Here is an 18,870-nt window from a genome sequence, read left to right as displayed (position 1 = left end):
TAAGGACCTCTGAGAACAAGCACACACATACTGCGCAAATTGGTCCCTCAATGACTCAGGCCCTAAATCGTGAATAGATGCATGAACCAGACAAACTAAAATGCCATCTGTTCTTCCACAGTCATCCTGTCTCAGTGCAGAGGAAATGTGGTTAGATCTGTGTGATATGAGCATTACCTGAGCTGAACTGCTCTGAAGACTCAGTAGTCTCTCCATTTGATATCTAGGAAGCCCAAGGTGTCCACTTTGACTCATTATAAGCCAGCCGTTCTGGTATTAAAGTGCCAGTATTAACGTATACCGGCACTTTACTTTACCGGTCCGGCCGACTACTGTTTTGCTGGTGGGGCACCTGTCTTACCCTCAGCTAGGACCTGGAGGTAAGGCAGGTGCCGTACCAGCAAAAAAAACTGTAATTACTGGCACCGGTATTGCTGGTGCCAGTAATGACGGCAAATCCCCTCATGGAGTCCTGTCAGACTCCAAAAATGGGGATGAACACTGTCACTCCGACACTCGTAATCCGGCATTGATGCCGCCAGACTGAGTGCCAGAAATGGTAATAACATTTGCTGGTATCCTGGCGGATATAACGCCAGGATACAGGCAACCTTATAATGAGGCACAGTAGTTTGCACAGTCCAAAATAAATAGTATCAAGAGATAGTATCAAGGAAACATTCACCTGAACCCTACTTGTAAACTCCATAAATGGAAAAAGTATCTTTGGAAGGCAACACATTCTTTACCACTACACTGACCTGTGGAGCAAATGAAAGATTGCAATCCAGCAGGAGTGGATTATTTATGACCTGAATGGCCAGGCTACAAGGGGCCTCTAACTCTGCATGTCGATGGCCAGCCCCCGAACCTATTACCAACCACTAATATCTCTGTTTTGGACAAAGTCAGGTTTAAGCTTGAATCTCACATCCATGTATATGTTACGCATAGGCAGTCAGAGAAGCAGCTGCCCCCATTAAAACCATCCAAGCTCAGATTAAAAATGATTTGGATGACATCCATGTAATTATATGCAGTGACCCCAACATATTTGTTAGGTCTAAGCAGATGGCATATAGAAAGATATAGAAATATAAAAAAGAATGCGAAATAAAGCACAGTCCTGAGGGACGGCGCACTTCCAAACAGTGTTCTTTGGGGAAAAAAGGCAATATGATCCTAAACTGCAATCTATTACAGAGGAATGACTCAAACTAACCCAGGAGGGTTCTGCCACATCCCACTGCCTTTACCCTCTGTTAAAAGGTTTAGTGACCAACAGTATTGAATGGGGCAAGAGAACTAGGATGACCAAAGTGATCCACCTTGGTCAATTTGCAACATTAGGTCGTGAGGATGGAAGTAATCACTGCTTTCATCCCATGAGCTGGCCTGATTCGGCTTGGTGTTGGTCTAACATATCATTAATTTCAGTATAGGTCTGCAATGGTAGGCTCACTGTATTCTGTAAATGTGTTTACCAGTGAACGTCAGATCAGCTGACTTGTTCTGTATCTTGTTCATGTTTACAATAAGTGCTACGTTAGCTCACAAGTGCCGGGGGAAAGCCAGGAGGCAGTGTGAGGGCATGCAAGGCTCTCATGCCTGGGATCAATCATCCTCTTCTCTTCCATACAAAGGCAGCGCAGTCACATGACTCGTGCAAAGAGACTGACCCAGGCCTACATAGCTACAAAGTGTGACGATCTTTAACATACTCTCTTGTTCCCCACTTGTGTTCTGTTGGTTGTTTGTTCCTAAACTACCCTCAGAGCTATCTGTATCCCTAGATCTACTCTATGTAATGTGCTCATGCAATAAAGGTATCGAAATGCATTGATGAAATATGTACTTGAAGATAACACAATGCATTGGATTGCAACACAATATGCAATTCACATATGCCCCCCTACTGCATAGGTGAGACCCTCTGACACAATATTATGACATTTTCCATACTGTGGTCTATCGTGCACGGTCTACCACCACTGACACTATGATATGTGTCGAGTTCAATTAATGGTTTTCATAGGACCCTGGGACTGAGTTTTGGATCAACAAGTGGACATGCATTGCAATGTATTATTGAAATAGCTCCCAAATGTCCATGTGATTTCATTTTCGTTTTATTGCATCTGCGTTTTGCATGTAAAGTATTGGAGCCCTCAACTGTAGACAGTTGCCCTTGGGATTGATAAACTCACTTATACTGGCCTTGTGGTCCACCTCGAGCCCTGTGCTCCATACAACACAGCTGAGCCCTATAAACAATCTGATGCAGCCATCCCATATTCACTGACATAGCAGAGCATGCGGTGCCTAAACACTGTAGGTACTATAATGCTGTTACACTATTCTGCTCCGCTAATAATTAGGCATGCAGCTGTAATTAAATACACTTTCTATGATTGCATGCAATCTAATGTTCTGTTATATTCATGTATGTTCAGAATATGGATTCCAGAAGGGTCTCATATCCAAAAGCTCTTTGAAGCAGTAATAATTTCAGCAAGGCTCTATGCAAATATCAAGTAAAATAACACAACATGAAAAGTAAAGTGGAAATAGGCGGGTAGTTTGACAGGTTGGAGGGTCTGCCATGGATGTCTTCAAACGTAGGATAACCGCCACTGTCTTCACACAATCATCAAAGAGGCCAGTTCTTGAGGAAAGACTTAAAATGCCACAAAGCACTGACAAGATGGAATGTCTAAGTGCCAAAGTTTTAAAGATGGATGGTGTAGAGGGGTCCTTAGGACAGCTAGTATTGTTACTAGCCATGGTTAAGGGGTGCAAACACATTCATTTGTTTATAAGCAGGTGTTGTGAATGCGGGGAGGATATTGCTTGGACAGATGTATTTAAACCAGCATATCTTACTGTTTTTTACTAAAAGGAAACAGCAATACTGTCAGGGAACTGTTGTGGTGGGACCACAGAGGTTTTGATTGCTATGGTGCCTCTAAACTCTTGCAATATGCGAAGGAGTTTCTTATGAGAGCACCCCGCTCACGAAACAGGTGTATTTGTGTTGTCAACATATATTGCAATATCTTGAAAAGCCATGAGCATATGTTTTTCCTACAAATCATAATTGGTACTCAAAACCTCCTAATTTCCTTTTTTGCCTTTTTAGGGGATTGTAAGTATTTCCTGGACCAATTGCTACACTGGCTTTAGGAGTATGGATGCATGATTTATAGGGCACTTTAGTGTCTAAGACAACAACCAACTCTTCCATTATAACTCATAGCCAGATACCCCCAAATGATCATTAATTAATATTAAAGTTAATGAAGGAATAAAAAAAAAACCATGGCCTAAGTCTTTCCAAGTATGCTGCTTAATTTGCATTTTAGGTGATCATCAGACATGATTGTGGATTGGGGGTAAAGTAATTAAACAGCATAGCTGAGTGGTCTGTCCTGATTAACATCAGCAACAGCGAAAAAGTCAAATAACCTTCCTGACAAAATACTACATGTAGCACTGTGTGGATCAGCCCAGTGATGTTCTGCTGTAGTCAGAGATCCTCCACAGTCTCTAAAGGACAAGTTCCAGGGAAGCAACTCTTAACGTCTGATAGTAATGAAAATCACCCAGGATAGTGATATAGATTATCAAGTAAATTGGGATAAAAGCTTCCCAGCCTGGACACCTCTAAAGCCAAGGGAAATAAGCTGTAATGCAAGCTGAGAATGTATAGAGCATACATTGATTTCCGCCCCGGCCTCAGATTCTCACTTGAGCAATTCAGTGCCAATATGGGGGAACTGATTTAAATGCCATGCCACCCACAGCCCAGAAGTCCATTTTGTCTAATGATTTTAAAGTCAGGTGGAACTAGATATCTGATATCATCTTGCAGCAAACATTCTGTGAAAAATGTTACAGCGCTCTTACAGCTGGTGATAAACACTGCTGTATTGAAACGGCTGGACAGATTTCGGAAGGCTGGCTGTCCACCATTGGACAGCTACCTTCAAGTTTGAACGTTGCAAGCTCCCTTATTCGGGGGACTGGGGTCGCCCTCAGCTAGAATCCAGGATATAAGGAGGCAAGGTAGACTGGAACAGGGTCAACCGCTGGAGACGAGATCCGGAGAAGATCTCATCCACCTACTAACCGCAATACTGTTTACTCTGCTCTTCCTCCCTGGGCCAGCCCATCCAGACTCACAGGGCAGATTGTGTTAGCAATCAGCCGAGCAGGATTACAACGCGTGGGCTTCCCAACTCACTTAGAATCTTAATAGCACTCAGATCTGCATCCATCAACACCACAGTTTTGCATCTTGCTTCTCACTCTTCTGCCCACTAACTCCAACCCTACTCTCTCGTCCTCCCAGAATGCAGCGCCAAGTCACTTTGCATTGCACAGAGCCTCAATCTGTTCTTCCTTCAGATTCATAGTGATTAACATAGTAATGTGGGTCAACGATTTCCTGCCATTGGGCTGTAGGGTTTGCCCCGTTGTGAACCTGCCCTATACTTACAGGGACCCCTGAATAAAGAGCACTTAACAATTCATGTTTCATTCATACTTCAAAAAGGTAGAAGGCGCTCCTCTCCAGAAAGAACATGGCATGATAACCTTTTCTGAGATGAGAGTTTGCAGCACACTCTTTTTGGTAACTGTACCTTTCACAGGTGGGAAATATCCATTTGCATATCAGTCTTTGTCCCGCCCTATGCTTACAGGAACCCCTGAATAAAGAGCACTTAACAATTCATGTTTCATTCAAACTTCATTTTGTTGTGAGCAGCTTTTCTTGAATGCTTTGCATATTATCTCGTATTTTAAATGTGAGTCGTCTGTGTAATGAAAGAGGCCCACTTTATTTTGAAGGTTGTCAACACTGGACTCAGCCTAGTTCCTGATGTAGCTTTGGAGATAATGGCGCCCAATGCTTTTGCTTCAAGTCGTATCAAGTTGTTCAATGTACTGGATGTTAAGGTGAGTTTCGAATGTCGTTGCCAGGAACTATCTACCCAATGCCTGAACAAACAGCTGTAGCATGCAACCAGTAAGTGCAGACTCTGTACTGAGTGAAACTGTGTATTTTTAGGCAGGTAGTCTTATTGGGGAATCTGTACCTAGTGATGCAAGAAGCATTTTGGGGTGCAGGCCTCTGGATTGCTCGAGGCAGAGTGTATTAATGTGAATGTAGCCACGTGGGCGCCTCATTACTGAGTGCGACACTGTGCTTTCCTTGACACGTAGCCTGTGTACGTTAGGCGGAGCTGGACTGAGCGAAGCAGTGGGTGTACTGTGACACGTGGTCCTGCTGAGGCTTCAGTAAGGAGGAAATGCAGACAGTTTATGGACACATAGGAGTCATCTTGGATGTACCTGAAGAGGTCAACAAGGTGTATACAATGGGCACAAAAGGTTTATGAATGGGTTTACACCTCATGTACACCTCTGGGCAACTTTGAAGTATTTGTGAGGCGGGGCCGGGCATGCATAATAATTTACAAATCTGCCATCCCCTTCCGCTCAGCCTTACAAGTAGATGAGCAGGCCCACGCGCATACAAGTAGATGAGCAGGCCCACGCGCATACAAGTAGATGAGCAGGCCCACGCGCATACAAGTAGATGAGCAGGCCCACGCGCATACAAATAGATGAGCAGGCCCACGCGCATACAAGTAGATGAGCAGGCCCACGCGCATACAAGTAGATGAGCAGGCCCACGCGCATACAAATAGATGAGCAGGCCCACGCGCATACAAGTAGATGAGCAGGCCCACGCGCATCGGGTTTTGATGTGGGCAATCTGCCTGCTTTCTCACCTAAAAGGACCAGGCTGCATTCATAGAAATCCATGGAAGTGCTGCCCGTCTGCCACGCACTGGCATGGCATGCAGCATTTACACATTGCTCTGACCATGATGCAAAACGAACACAGAAAGCTGGGCCCGCCTGGATGTCCATGTTAGATTAACACCAGTTGTCAGTTCTGTCCGTCTCCTCCTTTGATTCTGCCCTGCACTCTACCATTTCAAACTGTCTTTCAACTCTCCAGAACTGGATGTCTTCTAATTCTTTACATCTTAATCCCTCAGAAACGGAGGTTCTGTTCTTTCCCACCTCTAATATTTCTCCTTCCCCAGCCCCCCTTCCCTATCCTTTCCCCCATCCTCTCGTTCCTTTTCGCTTTCACCGCGCAACCTTGGCTTTGATCCTTCCCTTCATATTTCCTCCATTTCCCGCTCTTGTCGCTATGTTCTTTTTAACATTCACCGTGCTTGCCCCTATCTTTCCTTTCATGCTACTAAACTCCTTTTTTCTCTTGTCTTTTCCTGCATCGACTATTGTTCATCTTTATTGCTTGGTCTCCCTGCCTCCCACCTTCTTACTCTTTCCTCTGTCTTCAACTCTTCTGTCCGTCTCTTTTCTCCTTACACCCTCGGTCCCCTTATCACACCCTCTGTGATCACAATTACATTACTTCCTTTTGAATCTCGTCTTCTGTACCACTTTCTGTCGATTGTTTTCAAATGCACTCCTGTCCTGGCTCTGCCCTATCTCTCCGTCCTAGTCTCATTCTATGTCCCCTTGCGCCTCTTATGATCACAGAATCTATTTCTTTTATCTGGTCCTAAGCCTTCTAGTGCCTCGGCTTGTTTCCGCTCCTTTTCTCTTGTGGCTCCTGAACACTGGAACGCTCTTCCCCTCTCATTTCGCTCCTCCTCATCTCTTCGCATCTTCCAAACAAACCTTGAACACTACCTTCTATCGTCTCTTGTTCCCTAAATTCTATGCTCTCTCTCTCTGCTGATGTAACTTCTACTTATGCTCCATTTGCACCATTTTAATTGTACTGTTTCTTGGATACTCTTTTATTGTTCAGCGCCTTTGGCAAAAAGGCGCTTTATAATTGTAATAAAATACAAATGCAAATTTCTGTTCAAAGTGTAGAGTAAAAATGAATCATGTCATGTAAAGGGATGTTTATTAAGTGAGTCAAAGTGCATTCACTACCAGCAACATTATACGTGGGCATCTATCTTAATAAACTTTAAGGAGGAAATAAAACTCTATTGATTTTTTGAATGATACTAATAAATTGCTTTACACGGACAGCAATTAAAACTAGTAATACCCAACGGATGCAAATTCAGGTTATAATTATGATTACAAATGTACATTTGAGGTCACTATGCATGCGCATATTGGCAAATAGCAAGACTTCAATGCTGTCTACAAAAACATATTGTCATAATAATATTGGTGGTTGGTTTTTACAGACTAGTGCTGGAGAATGTGTTTTTAACAATTATACGAGAGACTGCACTTTAACAGAGGGAAACTTCTACTCATGGTTGGAAGATCTAATCATGTTCTTCGCGAAGAAAAACCAAACAAGTATGGTAAGCATCCTAGTTTTGAGTTTCAGCTTGCTTATTCTCTATTTTTCTGAATCACATTTATATTTTGCAAATGTATTTTGCTTCCATAGTTTAGCATAGGTCAAGTTGGCCATTCAACATGCAGTGTTGACCCCAGCATTTGTTCCCTGTAATTGGTGCTGTCTGGAAGCCAGAACCTGCCTTTTCTGCATAGTTCAGAGGAGGCTTTATTGTCTTTTACAGTTGGCACTTTAAAATGGCTTCCTAAACTTCCCTTCCAGGCCCTAAAATGTTAAGTGATTAGTGCCATTATGTCTATATATAGTGTCTTCCTGGTATTAAAAAAGAGAGTTTCCTCAACAGCTGTTAGTCCTGGGAGCGACACAGGTAAACCATATTCAAAATGCCTTACGTCAGAGGTAGGCAACTTGTGGCTCTCCAGAGGTTTTGGCTTAAAACACCCTTTAGCCGTAGTCAGTGAGGGTGAGGGATCAATGGAGTCCTAGGCTAAAACATCCAGAAAGACGCAGGTTGGCTACCACTACTCTATGTGATTGAGGGCTAATCTGTAATGTACAGTCTATTCCAGATTGTGAAAATTAATGTTATATTCAATGTTCCGTCTAATTATTCTTCTCTAAGTACAGACATGGTTTGCTTTCATTCACACGTTTTAGTCCATGTGCGCAGCAGATCAACAAGTTAAGCCACTTTGTACGCCTGCCTAGTTAGGGAGATATCTCAGAAGGGAGCGTGTATGGGAATTCCCCACCAATCCTCTTCCGAACCACTGCAATTCTTCACTGATGCATTTTGCAGCATTTATTCCAAACATATTTGCTAAAAACAAATGTTTTGTTGGTAGTTCCAAAAGAGCTCATGAACCAATCCAAGACATCAAGATCCGCCACAGTGCCTATCAAAAGTATTCCTGTACAGAGAAGTGTACATGCATGTCCTAGAAGGAAGCTGTTTATGCTCAGTATAAACAATGGGTTTGGTTGTGGTTATTCATTTGTCGAGCGGCAAACACTGCTCAGATCCAAAGCAGAACATGTAATTGAAAAGAAATATACACTTTTGTTGCAAAGAACACATTTTACTGATCATAACCTATATAGATGTCAAAATAAAGCAGACATGATACATTATTTGTCCGACGGAATAATGGCAAACAAACAGAGGGGGGGGCATAAAACAAGCCAATCATGTCCCTGTGACACTGGAATGATGAAATGCAGGGGCAGGAGAATGTTTCTCACAATGTATGTGTCAGGAGAGAAGTTGCATCAAAATTGATGCACCTCAGAGTATGCTATTGGGAATTTCTCTGCCACTGCTTAACATCAATATTACATGACCCTGATAACACAGCAGCGATAACACAACACTTACTCCCAACCACCCCTGCAGAAAACAGGCATACCAGACACCTTTACTCTTTAAAAGCAGGCAAATACTTCCAGCAATAAAATAGGGAGAAAAAATACACCCATCAAAAAATAGGAAAGCATGAACAATGGAAGCCTTCCCCTGCTTCCACACATCTTCCTTTTCCCCAACCTGCCCCACTATGCCTACTCGCTCTTGCCTACTATCGTCCTCTCTCTTGCTCTTATGCTCTCTCTCCTTCACTCTGTGCCACTCTCACCTTTCACTACCTACATGCACTCCTGCCCCTACTCTCACAATCTTCCCTCCCCCACGCCATTATTTCCCCACATGCACCATAAAAAACTACAGTCTCTCCAGCTTGGTAGTTGGTACCATTTTCTCTCACACTCGATACCTTACCTCCACTCTCATCAAATTCTACAAAAACCTCTGCAGCAGTGAACTCCACCTTACACCTGGGTTCTTGGTCCACCATCTCTCCTCCCGACCTCACCCGAACAGCACCCATTCATGGTTGTCTTTGTTCTTCTTGCTGAGAGATTTTACCCATCAGCTGTGATTACTGGATACCGAGGCTTGAACCTCACTATTCCATCATCTTGCGCGAGTGTGTATTCGTGGATTTGGATTCTTCACGGTCTGTGTGGACTTGCCACAGTAGGGCTGGTTTCACAGGGTTTGAATGCAGGGCTTTTATAGTCCTCTCTTTCATGATGTTCACCTCCTCCCCCACCCCCATTCTCATTGGTCCTTAGTGTTACCTGTCCCTATGACCAATCTTTCCCTGTGCTTACGCCCCTCTCCCTCCCCCCCCGGGGTTTGGGTTTTTGAAGCTTAAAGCAAAACATTTAAAGTCTATTCTTGTCCCTGCCCCATTTTTGTCCGTAGGCGTTCACTCTGTTTGGCCAGTCCAGGGTCACTGGGGCCTGCCACATTAGCCTCTCTTGCCCAGCATGGGGACATTTGCAATGTCAATGCCTGGTGGCGCGAGATTCGCAGGTACACTCATTTTCCTCCTGTTCTGCTCATTCTGGTGTGGTCATGGTGATTCTTGTTGATCTGAAAAGAAGGAAAAATGACTCTGGCCAGAACAGAGGCTGGAAAGCAAGTGCGAATGGCAGTGGTACTAATAGTTTTCCCCCTCTCCTCACCACTGGGGAGGGACTGGCTCTGAAATACACACTGATAGGACTCCTACCCCAGGTTGCGAGGAGTCTCTGCTCCCTCCTGACAGGCTCAAGACCCGGACCCTGTCACATGTTCTAAATAAGCATTGAGAGAACCAATCACACCGAGTTCAGTGCACTAAATAGCCTAGACGCTGGTGACAAGTGGTTTTTTTTACTGCTCTTTGGTAGGTACGTGATAGTAAACTTGATGTTAACTGTTCATTATTATTTAGATATATAATATGGATAAGGGGTAGGTATTTTAGAGTATTGCAGTATTGTAATTAATATTGGTAGGCCATGCATGCTTTTGTTTCAATTGTTTTGTGTCTTTTTCCTCTCTTCACTGCACCCCTACCTTCCTGACCCCAAAAGCACACATACTTGCATTGGTTGGTTTGATCTTCAGGGACATGCTTTTCTTCTCCATAGTTGTATGCAGCCTTTCAGCCATAAACGTGCACCACTTTTATCACTAACACACTTCTAAAACAATTCACATTCATGTACTCAAGACTTCTTCCAGTGCCCATTCTGAGAAATGTAATCTTTACAGTCATCCAAGTTCACTATTAAATCTTATTTCGAATACCTTTTAAATATACAGCAAGCTCACTCCAAAACACAGCATAATTGTGGAAATTGTATCTGGTAAACTATTTAGACATGTTATGCACACCCTCATAATCAATCAGTTATTCCTTTTCAAATACAGTAGCCTTCACAGTGGACACAGCCTTTACCTCCAGCTTTTTGATGAAAATCCCTGTTTTCGGCTGTATTACAGCCGGCTGTATTAGCCCGCAGTATTAGCACCGAAAATTCCCCATTGGATCCAATGGATCCAATGGATCCAATCAGGAATTTACCGTTAAGGCCCAACCCGTGATCCAGTGGTAATACCACCAGACCGGTCGGTGCTAGGGCTATTACAGTTGGCGGTATTACAGCCGGGAATACAGCCCAACTCGTGATAAGGCCCTATGTCTCGTATTCTGTGGCACATGCCATTGCATACTGGTTCAGATAATTCACCATTCTGGCTCCCCACCATGGGTGCAGCCGCCACCCGCTTTCCAGGCCACCAACACCAGGAGCTCCTACAAGAAATATACCCACAGCAGTACACAATGCCATAACCACATGAGCCCAAACATTCTGTGATTTCTCCCCTCACCTGCCACCCCTACCGAAAAATAAAATCACATAATATTAAATGTTCATATAGTGTTTCATGCCGAATCCATCGCACTGCTAGGGGGTGTAAAAAGTGCTATTAGTACATTGTGGGGCTCCTCTCCTCAAACCAGAATGCTCGACATGCACAAATGACTTTAGTAGCAGCTTAAAACATTCATTTTATGAACTGTTTTTGGTGATAGATGCACTTATCTCATTGCAACTCTTTTTTTTTTAAGGCTCCTAGGCCCAGGAGTGCTTCTTAAGCACCCCCACTTCTGCCCTAGGAGGATTATATCTCTCTATGTTGGCTTTAGAGGGCAGGCTGGTGGCAGCAGGTTTTTAGTTTGGGCTTCACCAGGGCTGCACGCCAAGTCACCCCATTGGTAGCCCAATGTACCTTTTTGGTAGCTATTGGAGTACTGATTTTTTTTAAAGTCCTGTTCTTAGCTAGTTTGTGTTTGTATCTTCTTTTGTTCAGGGAAACTATGAATCAGCCTTAAAATGGCTGCTCTGCCCATGTGGGCTTTTTGTGAGCCATAGAGGTAGCTTCCATATTGGTTTTTATTGGTTTAGACAAGTCGGTGCCCCTGGACTGGTGATATCACATCCTGTAAATGTGGGTGGTTTGAGCAAAATACAGTAATTTGTTATCTGGTTAAAAAGACAGAGCTGCAGCGTTACAGTGAGAACATTTACGTCTCTCATCTCGTATTCGGTTGAGCAAAATCCAGCAATTGCTAATCTGGTTAAAACAGATTTGCAGAGTCACATTAATAGCCAACCCATCTATACCCATCGCCAAATTATTTCAGAAAGAAAACAGCAATGGGTAATCCTAGTACAAAGATGCTTATAGCATCTGGGCTACTTATCCGTTGCACCTGCAGGATATCAGGATATTACCAATTCCTCCAATGAGCATCCTACAAAACACAACTGTGAAAGTGCTTGCTGCTGACTGCAGATCATGGGGTTGAGCTGCTGCACTGAAAACTCACACAGACACAGGTGATCACAGTTCAAGGGTGTTTATTGAACTTCAATTGGGTTTGAAAAATGCATGTCTAATCCTAAATCTAAAGATGGGAGCAAGCTACGACCATCAAATAATAATAACACAATCCTAGTCGAGTTTGTCAAAATAAAAGGGCCTATACTAATAAACATATGGCCAATCCTTACTTCTAAATACAAATAATGTGGGAAATAATGTTATGCAAAAGAAAAGTGATCAAGGGACAAGGTGGCACACTCGAGGTTAGCACACTCTCTGACTTCTCCAGCACGCGGATGCAGTTCTTCCAAAGTTCCACATCAGGGCCTTCTGTGCCAAAGTCTCTTTGCCATTCAAAGTCTCTTATTTCAAAGGGCCTGATGCAACACGACAAAATATTAAAGTTCTTGTCTTCCCAGGATTTTCACTTATACAACTTCCTGTGTGATTTACTGTTCCCCCGGAGCCTCCCTCCACCAGGCTCAGACCCACTTTAACACAATACCTTCAATTGGTCTCCCTCTGCTGGGTTCGTACCACAAATATGTACTTTTCCAAACATTCTCTACTTCGTCAAAATCGAAGACTTTTGACTGTGCACAGAATTTTGCTTGACCCGTCGAAAGGACCAATTGGATTCACATTTATTTGTTCTCTTTCAATTGGTCTCCCTCTGCCGGGCTTGGGCCAAATGTATCTACTTTTGTCACTTCTCAGCTGGATACCTTACAGAGACCTTCGATTGAGCATCCACGTGGTGCCGGACCACTCTGTCAAAGGTATTGCAGCTTGCTTTAAAGTTCAATCACTCATCAGCAGTTCAGCTTCACTTGAGTCTCTTAACACATGCGTTTTGACAATGTTCGCTCCAGCACTCGCATACAATGATGCTGCTTGCAACCTTGGCTTGAACACAGACCGGTCTTGTATTGGTCTCCCCAACTCACTGGCTATGTTGATTTCACTGAGGCTGCTTTGTTATTGGAGACAAGGATGGTACCACGGTGGCTGGTGATTCTCCCTGCCTTGATTATTGACGTTGATGCGGGAGGGCCCCGGGTATCTCCGACACACAATGCAGGAATCTTCAGCCTGGTTTCCTGGTCTTACACTTTGTATTCTTGAGGTTTCTGGAAAGTAACAGTTCATTGTTGAAAAGGTCAAGGGAATTTCCCTCCTTTGCAATCCCCTTCTGTTTTGGTGTCTTCCTCTCTCGTTTAGCTGCTGTCTCGAAACTGCTGTTTCCTCGTGTGTTTTGCCTTGCTCAGAGTGTGCTCTCGTGCTCCGCCTTTTATCCATGTGGGGAAGCTTAATGGAAGTCAGGTGTGTGTGATGGTCAGTAATTGCCTAACCTTACCTGGCCATTGTATTGGGACACATCAGGTATACTGCTCGGGTGTTAGTCTGTTTTCTCTCATGTGCATGAGAAAGTATTAGTGCTGTAAAGGGGGCGGGAGGTAGAGTTCCTAAATATCCTACCTGGTAGGATTGGGTAAAGGTGTAACAAGGAAGGGGATACCGTATCTCACCATCCGGTGTCCCACTCATATTCACCGAAGACCCCTCTCCCAGATGATCCTACCTCACTGGTCCTCCCCAGAAACTGGATCAAAAAGTGATACCCGTGTGCTGACCACCTGGATGACAGATCCCCAGGGACTAGTGGGTGAGACACCTTGTTTCTCACAGCACAGACCGAGGAAGAAGACATCTACATGGAAATGAAACCAGTCTTTCATCATGTCCTCTTCCTTTGGTTCCAGAGGTATGTATTTCTCCTACTAGCCACACTTCTACAGAGCATAATGTGCCTGAAAATGCTTATGACTTTTTACTTGGATCAGCACCTTCATTGAGAATGCAATTTCCTGGCTGTCCTAAGTGTCAGGGACAGTAAAATCATCCTAATCATCTAAAAAAGAGACTGACACAGTGGCCACATCAGGAACTGTATACACCACCATTTTAAAATCAGGTACTGGTTGCTTAACTTTTTTGCAAATGCAACAAAGACGAGAGATACTCCTACACAGTTTTGATATATTGGGACATTCCTGCAAGCGAGCCCATAGAAAGACACTGCTGCATGTTTTCCTGCCTCGCTGATGGAAAATCTCAGAATTGGCTACTTTGCAGTTGTTGTTTTCATATATCACTCTCTTTTCTTTCTCTCTGATCTCACTTTTCATACGTTAGTGAATTGTTTTACAAGTCCTTACAGCTTTTCATTCTTTGGTGTTTTGCGGGGGGCGTGGAGGGTTGTTAGGCAAGATTGTATGCAGTACCCTGTGAAAGACTGCACCAGCCTTGTCCTCTTGGCAATAGTTAACCCAACCTTTGGTATAAGCATGTACTACACAAGTTGGTAGAGTGACTGAGCAGCCAGGCTTATCTCAAGAGGGTTCAATGTGAGCTGTAGGTTTATCACACAGAGATTCACAGTGACTGATATCCAAATAAACACTCTCAAGGTGTCTTGGTTACACAATTATTCATTTATTCAAACAGTCAGTTGACTAAGCCTTCTTCAGAAGGGAGCAATATAAAGGTAACCCAAAAATATACTTCAAAATCCACACTCTTAGTTTCTCTAAATCAGCAAATACCCATTTGTGATGGCACACAGATTCTCCCTACACCCTAAGGTGACTTAAATATCTAGAGCACTGTGGACATTAATATATCACTGGTACATTTATAGCAATACTGGAGTTGGTGTTAAAAGAAGAAGTGGAGGGGATAAAACAATGGTTAACAAATATTCTTAAGCAGGTAAGTACTTTTTAGAACCCTGCAATGCAAAATAAATTGCCCCTTTCCTGGGGGAAAGACAATGAACAAAGTCAGAGGTAAGAAGAGTCTTTCAGGGAGCCAGGACAGCCAATGTTAGTTGAGCAAAAGTCTAGGTGAGCTGAAGCACTTCTTGCAGGTAAGTAAAACAGTCTTGCACAAGTTTTAGAAGTTTTTGTAAACAAACGAAATCCCTGCAACGCCACAAGCTGGGAGGCTTGTGAGGGGCAGAGCTGCAAACAACTTTGCATGGGTAACCAAGACAAGTCTCAACAGAGAGCTAGCAAGGCAACACAACACGAGGTAAGTCCTCTTAGTTTTACAGTACCTTTGGTTAGAAGAAAACCTGCTTCCAGCTGGCTTCTGTTCCTGTGTAGATCTGCAGATCCTGTGTTCCTAGGCCTCAGTCATGGGGACAAGAGGGAGGACATCTGGGGATTCCTATGCTATGAATGGAAGGTCAGTGGCAGCAATGGGCAAACTTCAGATCAGCGGCACTTTGCGGTTTCAGCTCCTCACGGCTTTCGCAAACAACACCACTGTGCTTCTCGGATACCTTAATGGACTTTCCTCTCATCTGGGGTCCAGCACTCTGTTGAGGTGGCTCAGGCTTGGTCAGTCCTGCTTCATGGGAGTCTGGAGGATCTTTCTGGAGCTCGGTCCGACTTAAAGGCAATGTACTCAATCTGGTGTTCCTCTTCCTGGCAATCGGTTCCTGCAGCAGCAGCAAGTTAAGTACAGCCAGCTTCGAGACGATGTCCAGATGAGTTCACTTTGGGCTTGATTGGTCCCACCAACCTAAGGAGAGAAGTCGTCCGATGCAGGGCTTCTCTAGTTGAGGTGAATTCAGAGCTTCAGCAATGCAGCAAAGCTTCACTGGGCAAACCAATGATCCAGGAGTTGCAGCAAGCGTCTCTTCCAAGTTCCTCTTCTGATTCCTTCCCCCAGTGGTCGATTCTGCCTTCCAAGCAAAATGCCTCTCCTTTTTATGCAGGTTTCTCCCGTTAATTCGCAGCCTAGCTGTCAATCACACAGCAGGGTGGCTGGCCTCCGAGGACAGCCAGCCAACCAATCACCCTTGGGGGCATTCCTGTAACCAAGGGGATTAAGCACAGGGAGTTTCGGGCACATCCCTCACTTCCTGCCCCGGCCAGACATGCTAGAACCAGAAGCGGGTAGGGACCAAACCTGGTTTGGCACACAGAGTAAATCTCAAGAACAACCTTTCCAACAAGAAATGGCGAAAAAAGAAGACAGGGGCCATTTTGACAGAATGGGCACCTAGGGGTGCTTTACTGCAGTTGCAATTGCAGCATGTGGTAAAAACACACAATGGTGGGAAAAAGTAAACCACTGCCACGAGCCATTAATTGTAGAAAGGGTAACATAAATATGTTACATGAGAAACTAGACAAAGGGGTTACTAAGTAACCCCTCCAGCACCCATTGTAAGATAGTGTGTGCTGGGTCTAGAAAGTTACAAAATATAGTCATTTTCACTTCACTGCTCTTGGAAACAGTAGTTTCACCAAGAGAAGGTATTTAAACCTTTGAGAAATCTAAGAGATTCCCTGTGTCACTGCACTGAAGGTGCTGTGTGTCACAATGTAAAGATGATGCTTATGGAGTTTGTCAGAATCCAAAGTTAAAAGAAACACAGAATCCAAATCACAAAACAATACATGAGAGAGTGCTGAAAAAGGTCTCACTCTCTCCAGGTTAGAAATTAAAAATCCTAAAGTCCAGCAAAAAGAGCTGGGGGTCAGTAAGGTGGAAGGGAATTAGCACATTTCTTAGAATTCTCCCTAACAAGGGGTGGGGGGGGGCATGCATTGCATTATATGTGTTAGATGCCGATAATATGAACAGCTCTAAACTCAAAGCCAGACCACATCAGCCTGTAGGCACATATGAAGCAGACATTGCCATCATCCTCTTCTCAAGCACAATTGGAAATAAACAGAACATTCATGAAACTCTTCAGAATGCATTATGGGGTTAATGTGTTCAAAGTAAACCAAAAATATTAATGCATTTAGAAAATACATGTATTTATGTATATGGTGCATGCAAAAGATAAGAAATTGCCTAGGCAAAAAGTGTATCTGCTAGCCCCAGGTTGCAGCATTCGTTTGCAAAATAATCTTGATTTGCCTTAATGTGTGGGTGGTCACTTTATTAGTATTGTTATTGCATTCATAGCATAATTCTTTATAAATATAAGCAGCAAAGAGCACACAAATTCAGAAACATACACAACAATATTTTGAAAATGATAAAGGACTCCCATCATCTCTTGGAATGTGGCTAACAGGAAAAGAGGGTTCTGACTTAGCCTTTTAAAAGAAGCTGTTTTAGCAGCCTGGGAGAGTTCCTAAAATGTCACTATGCAGCGCTGAACTGGGGCAAGCATATTTTGAGTAAACCGAGGCTGTAATTCTAATCTTTAGATCTAAAACTGGCAATCTGCCAATTTTCAAATTCACATTTTTGACTGTTTCAATATTTTGTGAGCTGGAGTAAGCCATTTAACACAATTTTTCAACATACATTTTTCTTTTTCATGGTAGGACTATTAAGAGATACCCTCATGCCAACTGAACTAATTAGTTTAGTTCAGTTGGCCTCCCTTACTTCTGCTCTGAATGGACTTTTGGGAATTTTGCCGCTTTCTCAGAAGCCTTTACAAACAATGAGCACGACTGCGGCATCATCATCATAATGTAACAAGCTTATTTTTCAATCCTGGAATTGCTGCGGCTTAAACAATCTTCTCACATGGTTTACAAATAGAAAACTGAATGATCTTCCTTCTATTTTATTTTTGCAAGAAACCATGTGCTGTAAAGAATTTTGTCTTGATGGATTCACAGCCATTCATAATACCGCATGCCAGCCACTGTCTGGTCGGCCAGTTGGAGGCATTTCCATTCTTCTTAATAATGATCTTGTCTTTGTAATAAACTCTAAGTTGTGCTCTCAATTGTTTGTAATGACAAATATTGATATTGACATTTCTGGGCTAAAAAAGGTGATGTTGATCTCCATTTATTGGAACCCCGCTAAGCTTCCCATCGATGAAGCAATCCACATTTTAAATGAATTACTAACAGAAACTTTTTGTAACTATCCAGCGACAGAAGTGTTGATTTGTGGCGACTTTAATGCTTATTTATTCGCATCTAAAAAAGTTCATCCTTCACATACAGCCTCTCAGCACTTCAAAACAGCACACGCAAATGGATTAAAATGGGCCCAATTTTTTTGTTCATGGGATCTAGTAGTAGTAGATCCCTTACTCCCTCAAACTTTCCTAACTTGGCATAGGGGAAAGGCTTGCTCGACTATTGATTATATGGTTGTCTCCCAGGGTTTAGCGGGCATTATTGGTCCTATCACTTCGTTCTTTCCCGCATACGGTGATCATGCCATATTACAGTGTATCATACTTGCTGAAACCCAGTCCTTTAGCAGACTCCAACCGCTGTCTCTAGTCCAAAGCGATAGACAATTTTTGTCTATTCGTTGGAATATCTCTACCTGGCGACGTCTAACATTTTTAGTAAACCGGGACTGGTGGCCTGATCATGATCAAGGGGCACATTCATGCCAGATTATCCTTGCATGGAATCTGCAAATGATCCATAATCATTTAACTACCCTGGCAGAACTTGCATTGATACAGCCGCAATCAAATGCTCCTGATTATGTTTTGACATGTAAAATCGCTAAATTAAAATCGGAAAGAAATCATGCGCTAAGAATTCTTAAAAGAAACTTCTATTCCACACACTGTAGCAATTATCTTGTAAGTAAGAAGTTATTACTAGGCAGATATAGATGCAACATAAGAGCGGCCAGATCGGCATTTCATTTAATTGGTAACCAAAACATGGTACGCCTAATTTGTAACCGCAATACGCGGGACATTTGGAAACTACTGCGTACAGTGAACATAAGTACTCGGCCTTCGCTTGAATCT

At 43.2% G+C, this 18,870-nt stretch overlaps 1 protein-coding gene across 1 annotated transcript in view; it reads left to right on the top strand.

Annotated features, from left to right (window-relative positions):
• ITGA4 (integrin subunit alpha 4) overlaps positions 1 to 18,870 on the top strand; it is a 911,072-nt gene that overhangs the window by 770,424 nt on the left and 121,778 nt on the right. Inside the window, exons 23-24 of the mRNA XM_069616079.1 lie at positions 4,852 to 4,959; positions 7,257 to 7,379. Coding sequence (XP_069472180.1) covers positions 4,852 to 4,959; positions 7,257 to 7,379 — 231 coding nt within the window. The remainder of the gene's footprint in view (positions 1 to 4,851; positions 4,960 to 7,256; positions 7,380 to 18,870) is intronic.

This window comes from Ambystoma mexicanum, chromosome 9 (genome assembly GCF_040938575.1).
Source record: "Ambystoma mexicanum isolate Mex_15411 chromosome 9, UKY_AmexF1_1, whole genome shotgun sequence".
Classification (NCBI taxonomy): domain Eukaryota; kingdom Metazoa; phylum Chordata; class Amphibia; order Caudata; family Ambystomatidae; genus Ambystoma; species Ambystoma mexicanum.
This window is presented reverse-complemented; position numbering and strand designations above follow the sequence as displayed.